This window comes from Lycium ferocissimum, chromosome 11 (assembly GCF_029784015.1).
Source record: "Lycium ferocissimum isolate CSIRO_LF1 chromosome 11, AGI_CSIRO_Lferr_CH_V1, whole genome shotgun sequence".
NCBI lineage: Eukaryota > Viridiplantae > Streptophyta > Magnoliopsida > Solanales > Solanaceae > Lycium > Lycium ferocissimum.
Window position 1 is genome coordinate 31741549 of NC_081352.1, and position 22123 is coordinate 31763671.

The 22123-nt window shown below is 38.3% G+C and overlaps 1 protein-coding gene across 1 annotated transcript; it reads left to right on the forward strand.

Annotated features, from left to right (window-relative positions):
• Positions 1 to 1798: 1798 nt before the first annotated feature.
• Positions 1799 to 21453, forward strand: LOC132038245 (lysine histidine transporter 1-like). The gene is made up of 8 exons (XM_059428936.1): positions 1799 to 1987; positions 3378 to 3535; positions 18172 to 18561; positions 19447 to 19843; positions 20453 to 20558; positions 20811 to 20902; positions 21196 to 21264; positions 21352 to 21453. Exons 1-8 carry the CDS (start codon positions 1931 to 1933, stop codon positions 21451 to 21453), a joined length of 1371 nt encoding a protein of 456 aa, XP_059284919.1. The 5' UTR covers positions 1799 to 1930.
• The last annotated feature ends 670 nt before the right edge of the window (positions 21454 to 22123 follow it).

Sequence of the window (22123 nt, forward strand, 5' to 3'; positions counted from 1 at the left end):
TACTGTCTCACTCCATAAACAATAAATATGGAGGGCAAAATGAGTATCCACACAAATATTCCAAATTTACAATACAGACCACCAACATCACTCTCAATAAATACTTTATATACCTAGAGGTTAAAATATAAATATGATAATTCTTAACGGGGTTAAGATATTTACCCTATTAGGAAATTGAGTAATCCGCCCCCGCACCGATAAGCCGTTAACTATAATATTTTAATTTTCACCAACCGTTAATCCAATAACTAAATATATCCAATAATTTAAATAAACCAATTTTGCGGTTGGGTTATCTTTATAGTTCATTGTTTCAACAACCCTAGTTGAGGTGGAGGGTTGGGGTTGGGGTTGGAGCTGATGATAAAAAAGTTTCATACAAAAATACCTCTTAATGATATTAAAACTTGATTCAAGATCTTAATAATTAAAACCCATTCAGACCCAATAAGTGCTTAGATCTTAATGCAAACAAATGCACTTAATGGCTTTAGGTCTGAACCATTCAGATTCAGACCTCCAATAAGTGCAAACAAATGAGGCCTTAGTGTCCGTGCTAATCAAACTATATTACATAAATTGAGATATAAGTGAATTCGATTGCAAAAATGATTTTATACAAACATTATATAGAAAGTAAACTCATGTTCTAAATTAACATGCGTATTGCGTAATTGAGATTTTAGTAATTTTTACATATAATTTCTATACTCGGTATCAAAAATTATGGATTTAGGGGAACCCGTAGCCAAAAGGGTTATATCCACCCCTATTTCTTACTCGTCAAATTGCCGTAAGCTTAGTTAATCTTACAGCTTTTTTTGGGGGTAAACATTGTCTCCATTGATCATTTATATATAAAAAGTTACAATATTGAGTTTGACATCCCAAACTTTGTACATGATCATTGAGATGAGACTACACACGTAATCTTACAACTTACACGCATGCGCATCTCAATTTCTCTCTCTCTCATTTTATTTTATTTTATATATATTGAATATGACCATATAAAATTCTCCTTCATTGTTGTGTAATTAATTATTTTAATCCTATAATTAATTGAATATATATTTATATTTAATTTGTGGTTAGTCATAAAATATTTAGATACTTCCAATGAATATCTAGTAGAAGTATAAAAATTAAAGATCGTGCATCGTTCGTGGAAGTTTCTTCGCAAATTAAAGCTGAGAAATCAACTTGTAAGTCAAATATAACAACTTATATTATGAATTGTATTTGGAAAAAAATTCTCAGTCAAACAGAAAAGTCTCTCCTTGTCTATAGCTACTACTTCTCTTTTAAAGAATTTAAGCTCTTACCATTGACCGTATAAAAAATATTTATAAAGTTAAGTTATTAATAACAAGGTAAATCTCTAAATAAGTATTAGTTAATCGGTAATCTCATAAAAATAATGCTACTCCTTCCATTGCAATTTGTTTGACATTATATTCTCCCTTCTCTTATTAGTCGTCCAAACAAAAGAGATATTTATATATTTAAAAACAGTTAACTTTAATTAAAAAAAATTATACACCTATTATGGTGTACGTTTAAGATCACAAATTTTAAAGATTAACCTCATAGTCATAAATGTTTATAAACTTTACACGGAATATAACTTAAATCAAATTTAAATACTGGCAAACCAACCAACAAGTGAGAAGCAATCATTTTTTGTTGGATAAAACCAATCCAAACGTAATATTGTCCTCATTATAAGTCAAATGTACGAGTAATTGCCAAAGCTAAGAGCCAGTAGTTTGTTTATATAAGAGACAAACTTTGATAATTTTCCGAGAGTCCCATATTCCTCTTAGACTTGGACTGTGCCTTTTGTCTCTCTCTCTCTCTTTGCTTTTCAATTTCTGAGACCATTTCTTGAGCCTCAGACATTTGTAATTAACTTATACAAGCAGCCATGGAAATTCAAGCTCCAAAAAATTCCAACAACGTATACATTCACAGCTCCATAATTGTAAGTTTCTCTCTCTCTCTCTCCATAGATGATATTTTTAAGGTCAGCCAAGTCCAACTGCTAAGGTATTAATGTATTATATTGTTTGTCATGACCCAAATTAGGGGTATATTGACCCTTAGTTCGTTTAAATCTAAAGTCTAACCAGTAATCTATATCTATGTATATATCATTTATGCTATTTGCATGTTCGGTTGCTAAAAAAATTATGTACTTTTTTTGGGTTAATACTTTTTATAGAATCTAATAACTGGAGTTTGAGACGAACTTCTTTTGTCATTTAGCAACTGAAATGGGTTGTAAAAATCTTTTTTGGTGGTATCGATCAAGTTTGAATCCTTCTTTTGTGCCTGCATTTTGTTCTTTGCATTGTGTTGACTTTTCTTTTCCGCCTTCCTCAAACGTAACTCTCACTTTGTGCTTATAATAATAGTTCTAAATTTCCATCCTTTTTTTTTTTTTTTTATCAAACCACTGAGTCACCAGTGGATATTTTGTAGAAACCAAACACAAAGAGAGTCTTGTAATAATAGTTGTAAATTTCCATCCATTTTAAATGTCGTTTTCGCCAAATAAATTTTAGTCCAAAATATTGAAAATCAAGAAGACAAATTATTTTTTTTCTCAAATCTGCCTTTGCTTCTATAAACGATTTATAATTTTCTAAGGGAAAAATGAGAAAATTAATTAATTTTACCTTGATTTTTAAACTGACAAATATGTATTTTAGACCAATTATTTTTAGCTAACGGCAACAACTAAAAAGGACCAAATAGAGTAACTCCCAAAAACATTAGCAATAAAGAAAATTACTCTTGGGAAATTAAGATTGGTGGTTTATGTCATCTATGAAAAAGAACAGATTAATTCCAAGTTCAAGGAACATATGTATGCTAATACTAAATTTGTTGGCAAAAGCGTTCTATTCCCGTGATGAGATTATAAAGGTCCTTTGCATCACCATTCTTTCTCGTGAGTCCTAAATGTATAGTAATTAAAGGCAGAATCAAAATTCTAGTTTATGGGTTTTGCATTTTTTCTTTTTTGGATAATTTATTTATACATATTAAATAATTTTTCTAACGCAAATATAAAGTTCAAGCCAAACCTATTGGATTTTGCCAAATACTTTAAAAAAGAAAAAAAAAAAAAAAAGCCTGGCTCTGCCACTACTAGAAATAATTATTTATTGTAGAGGTGCTATAATATTGCATTTAAATTTGTAGCGATTCTCACAAGATCACTTAGGTGGCACTTATTAATTCTAGCGTTTGACAAAGTTCTTTGCTATAGTTCTGTAAAGTTTTTATTTCTTGTTTAATGTAATTTTATTCAATATTCAATTTTTAAAATTGGCTTAATTATAAATCCAGTTAATTAATGCGTGCAGGATGAAGAAAAACTAGCAGAAGAGCAAGCAATAGACTCATGGGTTCCCATAACATCAAATAGGAATGCAAAATGGTGGTATTCTGCTTTCCACAATGTTACTGCCATGGTTGGTGCTGGTATTCTCAGTCTCCCTTATGCCTTGGCTCAACTTGGATGGTACGTTTTACCGATCTCTTATGAAAAAGTTCATTTAACTAAAAGTCGAAAGAGGAATAAATGAATAAAACAGCCCTAGGTAATAAAATGCCTAGTGGCCTTTAATTTTTTTTTTTTTTTAAAAAAAAAAAAAAAAAAAAAAGAAGAAAGAGGAAAACCGATGGCCGATAAAGAGATAAAGTGTTCACTACTTATAACTATTATTACCTATGTTCTGCATTTTTTCTTTTACAGACGGTAATTGTTGAAGACATAATTAAATAGATAGAAAAGGACCTAAAATCCTTTTTTATGAGATTTGTTCATTTTATTTTTTTTTTTTTAAAATGCTCTTGTCAACCTACGGTGGGCATTTAGCCCTTATTTTTAACGAGGTCATTTGTGTACGGGGGGCATTTAAATCTCATAATTCGGGGGACATTTTTTTACCAAATCTCTTTAAGTTTTTTTTTAAAAATGCGCTCTCTCTCTCTCTCTCTCTCTCTACACTCAGTAGCCCACCCAACCCCCTTTGACCCATTCTCTTCTCTCTTTCATTTTAGTCTTCTTCCTCCCACCAGCCCTCCCTCCTCCAATATTTTCTGTAATTACTTATTTGTTTGCTAAATTTTTAAAAGTAAACCGTTTAATTATGCAAAATTATTTTGATTATGACCAAAATAACTAAACTAGTTTGAGTTTGAATCTGATCCTAAGTTTTTATCATTTACTTAATTATCTAAGCTTCTTTATTTAACGGAGTAAAATATTATTTATTAATTATAATTTAGCTTATACAATTAATTAAATAATTGTTTTCACTATTTAATCTTTAAAAATTTTGATAAATGCCTTTAAAATCATACCGTGTGAATTGTATATACCTAACAATACACAATGTATATAATTGCTAATTATTATGATTTTATGGTATATACCGTGTTAATTGTATATACCTGACAATATACAATGTATATATTTGATAATTATTATGATTTTAAGGTATATACCGTGTGAATTGTATATATCTGACAATATACAATGTATATATTTGCTAATCATTATGATTTTAAAGGCATTTATCCGATTTTTTAAAGATTAAATAGTGAAATCAATTATTTAATTAATTGTATAAGCTAACTTATAATTAATAAATAATATTTTACTCCGTTAAATCAAGAAGCTTAGATAATTAAGTAAATGATAAAAACTTAGGATCAAATTCAAACTCAAACTCAAACTAATTTAATTATTTTGGTCATAATCAAAATAATTTTGCATACTTAAACAGTTGACTTTTAAAAAATTAGCAAACAAATAAGTAATTAGACAAAATATTGGAGGGAGGGGTTGATGGGAGGAAGAAAACTAAAATGGAAGAGAGAAGAGAATGGGTCAAAGGAGGTTGGGTGGGCTGGTGAGTGTAGGGAGAGAGAGAGCCCTATTTTTTTTATTTTTTTTAAACGGAAAAGGGCCTAAAATGCCCTCGAAGTATGAGATTTGGTATAAAAATGTCCTCCGTTTACCTTTGCGCTCTAAAATGTCCCTGTCCTCAAGGGGCCGTTAAAAATAAGGCAAGTGTTAAATAAATAATTTTTTTTTCTAATAATTTAAGATTTTAGATGTCGTACAAGTAATAAAGTGATTATGTAAAATCGGATGTCGAACCCACAGAGACTTATGACCAATATTTCACGAAAATAAACTATTGCTTACTATCTATGCAAGTGAAGAATAAAAGTGTTGGTTCTTTTATAACTAAATGCTATAATGAAATTGACTAATAATGTATCCAGAAATTGTGCTTAGAACGTAATTGAGAACTGCTTTTATCAAGATTTTAGAAGTATTCCAGGGTCGTGGTTGGTTCACCAATCCTATTGAGTCAGTCAAGTATCACACCTTAGCAACTTTGTTCACAATAGCTAATTAACCGGATTATTAATCTCGTAGTATTCTTCCGAACCACTACTCGCCGATTCAAGATAATTCTCCTCCTATATTCCTATGGTATTGACCTATCAAGAATGCAATAAGAGCACGGTATATAATTGATTGCGGTAACTAAGTATATTCCTATCCTAGTCACAAATCCTAGCCCAACTTTAGGGATATTCAGATCACAATCTCATTACTTCTTCTCCAAATTAACAACGTCTTTCCCAAGCACGTATATCAATGAGTAAATAGAACTCAATTGTTGCGTTGCGCGACAATCAAGAACTTAAAACACGAAGTAACGAAGCAATTGCATACGAACAAGCTACTAAGATTGAAATACTTGTCAAACATCAATATTCATGGCTACGCCACAACCCCAGAATTTAAGTGTTTAGTTACACATGATTCGATAATGGAAACAAGAATTCATGATTAACATAGGGTTTTGATGTAAAGAAAAATAATAGAAGAGGAATAAAACCTAGAGAGAGTTTCACAAGTCTCAAAATTCGTCCAAGCCGCCTTTCTAATGTTCAAAACGGCTATTTATATGCTAGGGTAAAATATGAAATAAGTTGGCCCAATCCCGATCTAAATAGGACAACTGACGCCGCCAGGCACCGGGCCGTGCGTCGCATGGCCAGCGCATGACCTCGTTTATGTTCTTCTTGTGCGGCGCATGACCAACGCATGGTCTGTCTGAGATTCAGAATGGTGTTCTTGTGCGGGCGTGCGGCGCATGGCAAGCGCGTACGAGACAGCCGCATGAGAGTGGTCGGGATTTTGCCTTCAAGTGCTGGAACTTCCTCTGCAGCGTTCAATCGATGTACAAAGCCTCGAAATCACTCAAAACTGCCCGAATACCCTTCGTTGGTCCTTGTTGTACCTATTCATATAAACATACCAACATAAGCTCATATACAACAATTTGCATTCAAATCGCGATGAAAGTGCTAAGAAGTAAAGTGTAAATGACACTAAATCAAGATATTTGTGCCAAATATCAACACCCCCCACTTAGACTTTGCTCGCCCTCGAGCAACCACTTATCATACATTCCCTAGTACTTTACTTAGCCATGCCACTCAAACAGGTCTACATCAGAATTCGGTGGATATGCAAGTTTCGAAATTGCATTAACATACACATTGAGCCAATTCTTGAAAGTCATGCCAACTGTTTCAAAACAACCATTTTCTTATGCTTCAAAATTCTAGCAACCAAACCTCTCAAGAAACGATACGTTCAAAAACATGCATATGACTCAAGACACCACTCAAGACATAAAGAACCTGCTACTTGACCGAGCGGGAGTACTTCATCCATCTCCTATTAATTATGTGTCCTCACCCAAAAGAGAGTTGTCCATATCTCACACAAAGTTAACGACTTATTTCAATGGACATAAGATGCAACAATATCGCTCACTCTCACAAAGAATATCCAATGCTCAAACATGACGAACCATAGGCTTGCCCTTAGTGTAACTGTCAAAGAACTTAGAGTGAGGTGAATTTAGGATCACTTAGGACTTGTATGGTTGCAACGTAGGCTTAAGGGACGGGTAGGATATATTTTGGAAAATAGTGACTAACCTCCCTAAGCACTTTTAATACCTTACATTCATAGTTCATTTGTGCACCATCCTTCATCACCCATAGCATTCATCCACATGCTACCCATTCTATCTTATCAACACCCATTTATTTTCTCAAGTTTAAGTATCCTCTTGTTTTCGACAGACTAGTGGGAGATGACATTAAGAATGCAAATGACAAACTAGACAGTTCCTGTTTTCTGTTTTGCGCTTTCTTTTTTTTTTTTTTTTTTTTTTATTAAACTTCCCACTAACCATCATCTACCATTCAGACACACCCATAGACTTCATTTTTAACTTCATTCAACAACTATCCCTAAACTTCACATCCTAACTCCAATTCAATAAGTAACCATTAAAAGTGCCTAAGGAGTAAAACAGGGATCAAATTGGGTCAATAAGAACAACGAGAGTAGGCTAATTGGTCGTTGTAAAAAGAAAAGCTAAAGGCTCAACGGGGTTGACTAGGGATATACATACACAAAGGGTAGGCAAGCGACGTTTCAAACTTTGGCTAACAAAGAAATGCCTAGATCACTTCCTAAACTTCTCACTCAATTTCACTTCACAAACACACCGGGCAAGTTCTAGTCATCATTATCAAGCATGGATCATATCAGAGTTTCCTCACATCACACACAGCACATAATCAACACAAAACAGATTCATACAACCATCCAATCAAGCAACTATCACAAATCATGCCAAATGGGTCATACATGAGTCAATGAAGTTTACTACAGAAATGTTTCGAGGTAGGTTGCCTATTTTTTAGGCATGCTTTTTAAAGATTATCAAGAAAAACTCATGGTTTCCACATTCCACCTAACCTGAGCACCTAGCATTCGAGTGGTCTGATTGTGCTTGACTCCTACGACTCTTCTACAAAAACTAAAAATCTAATCTAACCCGGTTCAAAGGTCCCCCTTAGGAAAGAACCGAGGTCATAAGAAAACCCAAGGGGTGGATGGTGTGTGCCACTAACGAGGGACTCAAGAAGCTACCAAGAAAACCTAACGCAAGAAAACTGGAAATCTTTTTTTTTTTTCGACTCAAAGACTCAAACACTAACAAAAAGAAAACCTATGGCAACTTGCTCACCATCCTTAACCTCAAAATGTTGTTACAAGGGACGTATTTCCCACCCCACACTTAAATCATGCTTTGCCCTCGAAGCATATAGATGGAAAATTTTTTAAAAACAAAGTAAGGCAAGAAATACTCCCTGAGGCCCACTAGGGCCTAGTCATCATCCTCATCATCCTCAGCCTCGCCATCAGACGGCTCGGCATCTTCTTCCTCATCATCCTCAGCATCCTGTGCCTGGGATTCTTCTTCACTACCTTCCTCCATCTCAGCGGCTATGAGATCCGCAGAACACAAGTCCTCATCAGCGGGCAGCCTACCCTCCTCTCCAATGAGCACTCTTGAGTAAGTGGTGTGAGGACACTCCGCAAACACACTCGAGATATCCAGCTCAAACTGCTCACTAGCGAGTACCGCTATCTTGTATAGTTGTGTTAGCACGGTTGATTGAGCCGATCTTTCTTGTGCTGGAGTCAAGTTGAACTTGCTCTGCTCAGGGGCTTTGACATTAGAGATGTCTATCATGTTATCTGGGCACTCAAGCACCCTGTCATACTTACTCTCCAAATGCGGGACCAACCTCCTCAGATATGCTGTAAGTGTGTTTCCGAAGCTGAGCTTGAGGGATTTGCCCTCTCTGATGCGGATCATATCCTGAAGCATCCAGTATCCAATGTTGACCGGCACGCCCTACCAAGAAGAAGTACACTATTGCCACTCTCTCTTTCAGCACGGTGGTGAAGTGGTCAAGAGGCATAATGCGGTAGTTTAGTAGCCGTAGCCACACTCGTGTCTCCTTCATAAAATCACCCATTAGCATAGTCTTGTGCTTCCTCGGGTCCTCTCGGTATCTTGCCCACTTAGCCATGGACTCAGGGCCACACAAGGTTTCCCGAATGGCCTTATAGTCAGGCTTTTTTATGAACTCAAGCAATGGGCCCATGGGATGGTCTGGAACTCCCAATTGTGCACACAAAGTGGAGGCTGTCAACGGCACCCATTCACCCCTCAATTGCACTGAATGATGAGGCTCGCCACCCTCTGTTCTTACCAAAATCATGTTGGAGTAATGCTCCAGAACCATGTCAATGTTTATCGGCCCTGGGTTATCAAATACCGAGCTCCAGCCTATTCCGACTATTTGATTGTAAATTCCCTTGAAATTTTTCTTCAACGCCACCTTGTTGACAGGCCGTTCATGCACATATCCATCAGCCAAGGGGAACTCTTTGTACCATTCTTCTGCCAAACCAGCCCCGTAAAAGGTAGGTCGAGGCCTATGGGAAGAGGCCCGAGGGATAGGGACCACTGGTTGCTTTCCACTACGAGTTGTTGCCCCTTTCTTAGTGGCGTGTGCTTGCCACCTCTACTCCTCTTGGAACCTTGTGAAGGGCCCGACTCGTCCACTTTACCTTTTCCTTTGTTCACCATTGTACCCAGAGATTCAAAACACAAACATCCAACTTCGTTAGCAAATCTTAAACCAAGTGGGGTCGTGAAACGACCCCACACTTATTGCAAGCCGTGTGTTTATGCATTGAATGTTCATCTTTCTTGATGTTCGGGTACTCTCATGGCTTTAATGACTCACCACTTACTTCTGAATATGATACACAAAACTCAAAACAAAGAAGTTAACTAATTTTTAGCCTAAAACGACAAAATTAATGAAATAAAGACTATCCTACAAAACAAGAAAAATCATGTTGAATGACCTATGGGTGTTCATGGCAATGCCCTATGGTTTAGAATGTTGTTTCAAGTTTATTTGCTACTCAAGACTTCACAAAAATCACACGAAACTTAATTGAGGAATTTTATCAAGCAACTTGTGGGCATAGAACTATCCCTTGAAGTTTTGCAACAATGGAGGGTTGTAAAACCCTCCCTTATATTTGGGAATCATTGTTCTAGCATCCAACACTCTTTACAAACACACAATACCAAAACATCCATCCAAATTCGCCCAACCCACAAACCCTTGTTTATCAATCTCTCAACCCAACAAAAAGAGAAAAAAAGGAATGGGATTTCATTGATGAAAACACACGAATTCTTACCTTGTGTTGTGGAGGAGATGATTTACACTACTTTCCTTGGAGTTGGAAGGGATTGGGAGAAGGGTTTTGGTCTTTGGGTTCGGTTGGGAGCTGTTTTAGGGGGGGGGGGGGGTTGTGAGAAGTAAGGAATAAGTGGGGGTCGTTCGTGTCTTATTCTTTTAAAAGAATTCGAACTGGGCCGACCCGTGCATTGGCCATGCGTCGCATGGTCAGCGCACAACATCCCCCTTTCTGAACTTTACACTTAGAAAAATTTTGCTCTGATTTCCCTTCATGCGCTGGCCATGCGTCGCATGACCAGCGCACAAAACACCCCCTTCTGAACTTTGTACTTAACCAAAATTTTGGCTCTGAGTGTTGATCATGCGCTGACCATGCGACGCATGGTTAGCGCACAATACACCCCTTTCTGAACTTTATACTTAGGCAAAATTTTGGCTCTGAGTGCTGATCATGCGCTGCCCATGCGACGCATGGTTAGCGCACAATACACCCCTTTCTGAACTTTATACTTAGCCAAAATGCCCGCCCATTGTGCGATTGCCATGCGACGCATGGAATAACACACACAAACCTGGAGCTGTTTCATTAACTGCTTCGAGCGTTTATTGTTCCTGCTCATTATTTGGTCCTGCAACATGAACACACACATGACATATATGCTACAAAAGTTGGGTTGCCTCCCAACCAGCGCCTTAGTTAAGGTCGTGGCACGACACTTTTTTTTTTTTTTTTGAATTGTTACATTACAAACTCGGGTTGCCTCCCGAGAAGCGCCTGAGTTAACGTCGCGGCACGACGCATATCCTGCTCTACTCGTCATCGAGAAGCACTTGCTCCTTTTCCTTGTCAAAATTTCCGCCCCAATATCGCTTGAGGCAATGTCCATTGACCAAAAACTTGCGCACCCCATCCGTAGTTTGTATTTCGACGGCCCCATAGGGTGTGATTTTCGTCACCACAAATGGGCCAGACCATCGGGACTTAAGCTTTCCCGAAAACAACCGCAGCCTAGAGTTAAAGAGTAGTACCTGCTGCCCTGGTGCGAACTCACGATGTTGTATATGCTTGTCATGCCATCGCTTTGTTTTCTCCTTGTACAGCTTTGCATTCTCATACGCCCCCAATCTGAATTCATCAAGCTCGTGCAGCTGCAACAACCTCTTCTCTCCGGCCAAGCTCATATCAAGATTGAGCTTTTTGATTGCCCAATATGCTTTGTGCTCTAGCTCAACCGGCAAATGACATGCCTTCCCATAGACTAACCTGTAAGGAGAAGCTCCGATGGGGGTTTTATATGCTGTGCGATACGCCCATAAAGCGTCATCCAACTTCATTGCCCAATCCTTCCTCTGAGCGTTCACAGTTTTCTCTAAGATTTGCTTTACCTCTCTATTTGAGACCTCTACCTGTCCGCATGTCTGTGGGTGGTAAGCTGTAGACACCTTATGCTTCACCCCACATTTCGCCAGAAGGTTCTTCAGCAGGCTGTTGCATAGGTGGGCACCCCCATCGCTGATCATAGCCTATGGAGTTCCAAACCTCGCGAATATATTCTTTCACACAAAATTCACCACCACCTTCGCATCATTGGTTGGAAGAGGGACCGCTCTACCCATTTTGAAACATAATCGAAGCAAAGCAGCGTAATGTACCTGTTACCGAAGGATGGTGGGAAGGGTCCCATAAAGTCGATGCCCCAAACGTCAAATATCTCCACCTCTAATATGTTCGTCAGAGGCATCTCGTGCCTTTTAGAGATGTTTCCCGTTCGTTGACATCGATCACAACTTCTAGCAAATGCATGGGCATCTTTGAAGAGGGTGGGCCAATAGAAGCCAGATTGTAATACCTTAGCCGCAGTACGATCACCTTGAAAGTGTCCCCCGTATGGGGAAGAATGACAACTCTCCAACACTTGACCCACCTCAGTCTGTGGAATGCATCTCCTCACTAGCTGATCAGTTCCTTGCTTAAACAAATACGGCTCATCCCATATGTAAAACCGTGAGTCATGATATAACTTCTTTCTCTGCTGTGAAGTGGCTTTGTGTGGGTACACCCCACTTACGATCAAGTTCACAATATCAGCATACCATGGGACTTCGGTACAGGAATTGCAAATAGCTGCTCGTCAGGGAAAGACTCTCGAATTTGAACATCCTCCACAAAATGGTTATGGTTGTCCAATCTAGACAGGTGGTCTGCAACTTGGTTCTCCGCTCCCTTCCGATCTTTAATCTCAATATCAAATTCTTGCAACAGAAGAATCCACCGAATCAACCTGGGTTTAGCATCCTTCTTGCTGAACAAGTAGCGAATAGCTGCATGGTCTGTGTAAACAATAACATGTGTTCCAACAAGATAGGACCGAAACTTATCAAACGCATAAACCACAGCTAGCAGCTCCTTCTCTGTCACAGTGTAATTCAATTGGGCAGCGTCTAACATCTTGCTAGCATAGTAGATAGAATGAAAACTTTCTCTCGTCGCTGTCCCAGCACAGCCCCCACAGCGTTGTCACTTGCATCACACATTAACTCGAATGGCAAGTTCCAGTCAGGTGCAATGATTATTGGTGCAGTTACCAATCTCTTCTTTAGACCTTCAAAGGCTTTAATACACGCATCATCAAATAGGAATTTCACATCCTTTTCAAGTAATCTGCACATCGGACTTGAGATCTTTGAAAAATCCTTTATGAAGCGCCTGTAGAATCCTGCATGCCCGAGGAAACTGCGCACACCCTTGACTGATATGGGGGGTGGCAGCTTCTCAATGACCTCCACTTTTGCACGATCAACCTCCAGCCCTCTCTTTGAAACCTTGTGCCCAAGGACTATGCCTTCTCGGACCATAAAGTGACATTTTTCCCAATTTAAGACCAGGTTAGTTTCTTCACATCTTGCCAGCACTCGGTCTAGATTCTGCAAGCAAACCTCAAAAGAGTTCCCGAATACCGAAAAATCATCCATGAACACTTCTACGAAGTCCTCAACCATCTCTGAAAAAATAGCCATCATGCACCTTTGGAAAGTCGCGGGTGCATTACACAACCCAAATGGCATGCGTTTGAAAGCATATGTGCCATATGGGCATGTAAACGTGGTCTTCTCCTGATCCTCCGGAGCAATAGCTATCTGATTGTAGCCAGAGTAGCCATCCAGAAAACAATAAAACTCTTGCCCGGCTAACCTGTCTAGCATTTGATCTATGAAGGGAATAGGATAATGATCCTTTCTGGTTGCCTCGTTCAGCTTGCGATAATCCATGCAGATTCTCCATCCAGTGATTGTTCTAGTAGGAATGAGCTCGTTTTTGTCATTTGTCACAACTGTCATCCCTCCTTTCTTCGGGACGCATTGCACCGGGCTCACCCACTTACTGTCCGAAATGGGAAAAATAATGCCTGAATCTAACCACTTGATTACCTCTTTCTTGACAACCTCCTTCATCACAGGGTTTAGTCTCCGTTGATGCTGTGCGCTAGGCTTATGATCATCCTCCATGAGTATCTTGTGCATGCACAGCGCGGGGCTAATTCCCTGAATATCAGACATCTGCCACCCCAATGCTCTTTTGTGGGACTTCAATACTTTGAGACAAATATTAACCTCTTCGGTGGTCAACTCTGCTGCCAATATCACTGGCAAGGTATCCCCCTCACCTAAGAATGCATATTTAAGATGGGCGGGCAGGGGCTTCAATTCCAACTTCGGAGGCTCTTCAATTGATAACTTCGGAGTTACTCCCATTGTCCTGTCTAAGTGCTCAAACTCGCCTGCCCGAATATAAATACTCGCCATATCCAGAATCTGCACCATCTCAAACGCCGCCGTGTCACCAAAAATATCATCCCCCACCAAGGCTCTCTCCAATGGATCATGAGAAGTGATGAGTGGCCTTCGTGTATCATCATTCAGAACAGTAATGGCGGACAACTCCTCATAGATTGCAGGCATCTTCAGAGCTTGGTATACATTGAAGACCTCTACTTTATCATGTACTCGCATGGTAAGCTGCCCAGCAGCTACATCAATAAGTGCTCTCCCTGTGGCCAAGAACGGACGCCCCAAAATAAATGGGACTTCCGGGTCTGGCTCGAAATCCAATATCACAAAGTCAGCAGGAATTATCAACGACCCTACTTGTACCAATACATCTTCAATAATGCCTTCGGGTCTTGCTAACGATCTGTCTGCCAGCTGAAGAACTATAGTGGTTGGTCTGGGCACTCCCAAACCTAGCTTCCGAAAGATAGACGAAGGCATCAGATTTATACTTGCACCTAGGTCACAAAGTGCTCGAGCAACAACCTGTGTCCCAATAGAAATCTCAATAGTGAAACTTCCGGGATCCTTCAATTTTGTGGGCAACTTGTTCTGAATACGAGAAGTGCACTCCTCAGTAAGTGCAACCGTGGCATACTCTGTGAAACGGCTCTTGTTTGCAACAATATCTTTGATGTACTTAGCATACTTTGGAATACCCTGCAAAGATATCGACCAAGGGGACGTTCACGTGTACCGCTTAAGCAAATCAAGAAACTTCGTAAGTAGCCTCTTCTTTCTCGTCTTGCCGTACGTTGAGGGAATGGAGGCGGTGGCTTTGCAGCCACGACCTGTGGCTGCTTTGCTACTGGTGCCTCGACTGCCTTTTCTTTTTCACTTGTTTCTGTGGCAATCTTCTCTTTTTCAGCCTCTACTCGACCAGTTTTCTTTGAAGCCACTTCCTATAGTTCTCGCCCATTTCGCAGAGTTACAGCATTGCAAGGCTTGGGATTCACATCTGTGTCACTTGGAAGTCCTCCAAGTGGTCTAGTATTTTGTGCACCAGCTATCTGTCCCATCTGCCTCTCTAAATTCCACACAGCCAAATCGCGATTCTGATTATCTGCTATCAACTTCTGTTGGTCTATCATCATCTTCTGCATGTCACCCATCATCTTTTTCATCATCTCTTCCATACTGTTTGTGGGAGCTTGAGGAGCAGGTGCTGACTGATAGTTCTGCTTCTGATTACCTGAGTTGTCACTCCACCTGAAATTCGGGTGGTTCCTCCAATTTGGGTTGTAGGAATTTTCGTATTGATTGTTGTTTCCTTGCCCCTTGCCTGCATTACCCACAAAGTATATGGATGCGGGATTTGCAGGGCATTCATCACTGTTGTGACCCTCTCCACAGACATCACAAAAGGCTATGGCTTGCTGCACTGCATGCACCTGTGGTGGCGCTTGCGACGCAGCTAACTTCCTGAGTTCGGTGCGCATGGCATCAATCTGTGCTGATAATGTTGTAAAATTATCTACTTCAAAGATGCCCGGTGCTTTCCTAACTGAACTGCTAGCTGCATCATCCTGCCAGTCTGGAGTGCTCTGAGTAAACCTGTTCAATAGTGTGAATAGTTCTTCATAGCTTAGATCAAGAGCCTGCCCTCCTACAGTAGTGTCTAGTGATGACTTATGTTGGGCATCCAAACTCTCAATGAATATGTGTGCCAGAACTTCATTTGTCCGATGGTGGTGAGGGCAATCTCTGAGAAGACCCTTAAACCCTCTCCTGTGCTTGATACAAATTTTCTCCATTTTTTCTCCCTCGAATGACATGATCTCCTTCGGAGGCGAGCGGTCTTTCTTTGGTGGAAAGAACCTTGTCAAGAATTTCGTCGCCAAGTCATCCCACGTAGTGATAGAATTGGCGGGCTCTGCTAATAACCAGTTACTTGCATTCCCCAATAGAGAGAAGGGGAACAGTGTCAGTCGCACATATTCTTTAGTGACCCTTCCAGTAGCAAAAGTATCGACAATCTGCAGAAAAGTATGGATGTGACGCTGAGGATCCTCGTGTGACATTCCCGTGAATTGCCCACTAGAGTGAAGTAGTTGAATCATAGGATGCTTCAGCTCAAAGTGCCCTTCGATGGTGGGCTTGACAATGCTTGAAGTGACATCCGCCACACGAGGCACTGCAACCTCTCTCACTTTCGCTGGTTGATTATTAGCCATGATCACAGGTAATTCTACGACAGCGGGTTCTGCAATAAATTCAAATCTCTCCCCGCGCCGATTGAAAGTACGTTCGTGCTCAGATCGAATTTCCTCAAGATTGTTTTGACTCGCAGTCCTTCGCATTCGAGTAAAGTACCTGCAATCAAGTAACAGCTAAGATCAAGACGTTAATACTTGGATAAAATGAAGCAATAAAATTTATTATGGCAAAAATAATTGATTTCTAAGTCCCCGGCAACGGCGCCAAAAACTTGTTGCGTCCAAATGCACACGCAAGTGTACGTGGTCGTACAAGTAATAAAGTGATTATATAAAATCGGATGTCGAACCCACAGAGACTTATGACCAATATTTCACGAAAATAAACTATTGCTTACTATCTATGCAAGTGAAGAATAAAAGTGTTGGTTCTTTTATAACTAAATGCTATAATGTAATTGACTAATAATGTATCCAGAAATTGTGCTTAGAACGTAATCGAGAACCGCTTTTATCAAGATTTTAGAAGTATTCGTGGTCGTGGTTGGTTCACCAATCCTATTGAGTCACCAAGTATCACACCTTAGCAACTTTGTTCACAATAGCTAATTAACCGGATTATTAATCTCGTAGTATTCTTCCGAACCACTACTCGCCGATTCAAGATAATTCTCCTCCTATATTCCTATGGTATTGACCTATCAAGAATGCAATAAGAGCACGGTATATAATTGATTGCGGTAACTAAGTATATTCCTATCCTAGTCACAAATCCTAGCCCAACTTTAGGGATATTCAGATCACAATCTCATTACTTCTTCTCCAAATTAACAACGTCTTTCCCAAGCACGTATATCAATGAGTAAATAGAACTCAACTGTAATGCAGACAATCAAGAAATTAAACACAGAAGTAACGAAGCAATTGCATATGAACACACTACTAAGATTGAAATACTTGTCAAACGTCAATATTCATGGCTACGCCACAACCCCAGAATTTAAGTGTTTAGTTACACATGATTCGATAATGGAAACAAGAATTCATGATTAACATAGGGTTTTGATGTAAATAAAAATAATAGAAGAGTAATAAAATCTAGAAAGAGTTTCACAAGTCTCAAAATTCGTCCAAGCCGCCTTTCTAATGTTAAAAACGGCCATTTATATGCTAGGGTAAATATGAGATAAGTTGGCCCAATCCCGATCTAAGTAGGACAACTGACGCCGCTTGTGCGCTGACTGTGCGTCGCATGGCCAGCGCATGACCTCCTTTATGTTCTTCTTGTGCGGCGCATGACCAACGCATGGTCTGTCTGAGATTCAGGAATGGTGTTTTTGTGCGCTGGCTGTGCGGCGCATGGCCGCCGTACGAGACCCTTCAAAGGGTCGATTTTGCCTTCAAGTCGGAACTTCCTTCGCAACGTTCAATCGACATACAAAGCCTTGGAATCACTCAAACTCGCCCGAATACCCTTCGTTGGTCCTTGTTGTACCTATTCATACAAACATACCAACATAAGCTCATATACAACAATTTGCATTCAAAACTGCGATGAAAGTGCTAAGAAGTAAAGTGTAAATGACACTAAATCTAGATATTTGTGCCAAATATCAATGAGCATACACTTTTGCTTAATACTCAAGTAGACAAGAGGTTCTATGTTCAATTGTTCAAGTCTCACTGCTAGCAATTATTAAAAAAAATTCCATATGCTTGACCAAATGAAAAAGATTAGCCCGTTAGATACATGTAAGGGTGCATATTGAAAACACAACTAGTAAATAGAAGTATATCCTTTTTAATTAACAGAAATTTTTAGATTTGAAAGTCACATATTTTAACGCTTCACATATATTAGATGTACCCAAGTTAATGACCCGCCATGAAAATATGCCCAGTCCAACTCATCCAAACTTGAGCGGATTATGTTTTCATGAACTAATTTTGTCATCCCCACCGCGATTACTTATGTATATAACTTCAGGGGGCCTGGAGTAACAGTGTTGGTGCTGTCTTGGGTTATAACTTTCTACACGTTATGGCAAATGGTGGAGATGCACGAGATAGTTCCTGGGAAACGTTTCGATAGATATCATGAACTTGGGCAGCATGCTTTTGGGAAAAAACTTGGCCTATGGATCATTGTGCCCCAACAATTAATTGTTGAAGTTGGAGTTGACATAGTTTATATGGTGACTGGAGGAAAGTCACTCAAGAGGTTCCATGAATTAGTCTGTCAAAAACATCATTGCAAAGAAATAAGCCTTACATACTTCATCATGATATTTGCCTCTGTCCATTTTGTTATCTCCCATCTTCCTGATTTCAATTCCATAGCAGGCGTGTCTTTGGCTGCAGCTGTCATGTCCGTAAGGTATGCATATTATTTCCGAGTCTAAGTTATATATATTGTTACTGTAAAGAATTTTGACACAATCGGATCACTTTTACATGTTTTAGAGTCTTATTTTTAACATTATCACATATTTCTTCCTCAAACTCAATGTTGTTCTTTTTCCACTTTTTGGGATTAGAGGTGTTTTTGATATGATCGAAAATCGAAAAAGTAAATGTTTTTGCTAGTCATTTTCTGGTGTTTGCTTGCTAAACAATAATTTTCAGGCAAAATATTTTCACCAGAAGAACAAATTTACTTTCCACATCACTTTTGCGCGAAAGTCTTTTTTCTTTCACAAGATAGATATTTTACCTCATAACTTTATATTATTGTGTTTGTTGACTTCCCATATCGCTGGATGATGGGTTATTTGGTCTCTTTTTTATATGGGCATTCCTCACCTCATGAGCTAGTTTTATAGGATTGAGTTAGGTCCAAATTCATTTTCTTATCATCGTATGAGAGTCAGACTCATTTCAATTCATGTTTTATACCCCATGCTACTAATGTTTTACTCGATGTAAGGTCTCTATCTAATACGTAAACACTCTAGATGTCCTGTCCTGCGTGTGACGGGAGCTTTGAAGGTTGAGTTATACCCAACATCCATATTTTATCAAATTAGACTTAACACCTACACAATGTTATCGATCTTTACTACTCAAAATTTTCATTAAAACACTATTCATTTTGCTAGTATTGTTATCAATCTTTAACAAATGACTTTTTTCAGGAAAATATTATCCAGAAGGTAAGTTCTGGAAAATCATTTTTTGTAAAATAACTTCCGTCATATTAAACACGCGCTAGATAAATATTTGTGGTAGAAGAAATCTAATATTCTCTATTATGATGATGAAGCTACTCTACAATGGCTTGGGGGGCTTCAGTTAAAAAAGGTGTACAAGCAGAAGTGAAATATGGCTACAAGTCATATCAGACCACAGCAGACGCAGTGTTCAACTTTTTCAGTGCATTGGGAGAAGTTGCATTTGCTTATGCTGGTCATAATGTTGTGTTGGAAATTCAAGCAACAATGCCTTCAACACTAGAAAAGCCTTCAAAAAAACCAATGTGGAAAGGAGTCATCGTTGCTTATATTATTGTTGCTATGTGTTATTTCCCTGTTGCTATTATTGGCTATTGGGCGTTTGGGAATAAAGTGCATGACAATATTCTTGAATCTTTGGACAAACCTACTTGGCTTATTGCTATGGCTAACATCTTTGTTGTTATTCATGTTATTGGGAGCTATCAGGTACGACAAAATCATCCCTCTCCATTTCTCGTCTCTTTTTATGTTTTTTCAGATAAATTTCTATACGCACATCTAAAAACTTAAGCTTTTTGAGATCAAAACATATTTTTATTACTTAATTATGTCTTTAAAACTTTATTGGATATGTTGTTGTTTTAATCATGTTTTCAGCACGCCCCCTCCCGTGTGGGCCTGATTCTTTTTCATGGGTCAAGCACATAAAAATTCTTTTCGACAATGGATGGTGATGAGACTAGAATGCAGGACCTTTGTCTGCTTTGCTATTATGTTGAAGTTTGTGATCATCTCATCTAGATTTAAAACTTAAGCTATTTGAGATAGCACAATATTATTTACTTAATTTTGTCTTCAATATAAAGAACATTTACACTACTATTAGTTACCTAAAGATAATTATAATTGTTGTTCATAAAAAGTGAAATAACCTAAAAATGATGACAAGCTACTTATCAGAATAGGTTCAATTAGTACATTTGATAGTTCAAAAAATATTTATACTATCCGTGCATACAAGTTAAACTATTTTTCTTTTGTTATGTTCAGAGCCGATGAGTTTCTTACTTATGTTGTTTGATTTGTGATTTGTAGATATATGCAATGCCAGTGTTTGACATGATAGAGACGGTGCTTGTCAGAAAATTTAGGTTCAAGGCAACCTGGATGTTGCGGTTTGTTACAAGGAACATTTATGTGGGTAAGTTAAGTTGGACGAGTTGAATTATAAATTATTGTTTAGGCCAAATCGACCCATGACCCATCCATCTTGATAGGAGTGATGAGTTATATGCAAATTTATTTATTGATTTGATCAATTTTAACCTATCCAAATTAAACGTTTCCAATACGCCTATTTGGTACCTCACCGTATGACCATAATTGTTCCTAGGGCAATTTTGCTTTCCATTTGAACTACAATTGTTATACATTTTGCTTTTGATAATTACAGCTTTCACCATGTTTGTTGGCATTACCTTCCCTTTCTTCAATGAGCTGCTTGGATTCTTTGGAGGATTTGCTTTTGCCCCAACAACCTACTATGTAAGAGATTTTCTTGTATAGCAGTAGCGCGAGCTGGTTACTTTTTAGCTTTGTTATTAAAAAATAGCCGTTGTCATAGTTTGAAGTTTCACAATTGAAGTTCTATGATACTTTTTTGGAGTTTCACCTGTGGAACTTTAAACTCCAAGAAAATAGTTATTTTTAAATTACATGACTGAAAGTGGTAATTTGTGAATTATATCCTATTTCCTTATGTTTGCTTTTCCGCTTCTTCAAATCTAGGGATCTTAACCGGACTAATTTTTCTTTAATTGTTTTCAAATTTTATTCAGCTGCCTTGCATCATGTGGCTACTAATCTACAAACCAAAGAAATACAGTCTCTCCTGGATTATTAACTGGGTATGGTTCAACTTAATTATTCAAACTGTCCAATGCTATTTCCTTTATTGCTTATATTAAAATCTAAAATGCGCATATGTTTGACAGGTTTGCATTATTCTTGGAGTACTATTGATGGTTATAGCACCAATTGGGGGCCTAAGATCCATAATTAAGAAAGCCACGACCTACAAATTTTACCATAATTAAGAAAGCCAAGTCCTACGAATTTTACTCTTAGGTACAGCAAAAGGGAAAGCCAATTGGAGGAGATATATATTTCTTGGAGTTGCACTTTTATTATACTATTTTCTTTTTCTAATTTCGTCATGTGTTGAATGGCTCAATTATTCATAGAGCCAGTCAAGTATTGCTATTTATAGTGAGAAAATACTTACATAGGATAAGTACATCACCAATTATTGTATTATGTAACATTATCTAGTACAACATCATAGACTAGATTCAGTTAAAAGCAAGTTAAGACCCGTTATGTGGAATAATATTACACTTGTTCCTTGTTGATTGTATAGGATTTTCAAAACAAAATGTTTAAATGGTCCTGACGACTCAGTTGCTTCATGCATTAATTTAAGGTTTTGGGTTGGATTAGATTATTTCACATTTTATTAGAGTCAATAAGCTTGTTTTTGTCACAACCGCATTAATCTCTCTTCGCTATTTGTTTGCTCGAGACTTTTCTCCTTCTAGACTCAGCCCATCGAGCACTATCATTGCTCTAGTGTCATTATATTTCATAGCCTATTAAGCCACTCACTCTTTCTGAGCAAAAAGAAAAAGAACAAATATTCAAAAAATAGATTGGACCGTCGAGGTAATAAAACCAGCTTCAAATTAGAGTCAGACCTAATTGTCATGA

Coding starts and splice junctions, on each gene's coding strand:
- LOC132038245 (XM_059428936.1), top strand. CDS start 1,931: ATGGAAATTCAAGCTCCAAAAAATTCCAACAACGTATACATTCACAGC. Junction 18,562..19,446: donor GCAGCTGTCATGTCCGTAAG/GTATGCATATTA, acceptor ATGATGATGAAG/CTACTCTACAATGGCTTGGG. Junction 20,903..21,195: donor TTGCCCCAACAACCTACTAT/GTAAGAGATTTT, acceptor AATTTTATTCAG/CTGCCTTGCATCATGTGGCT.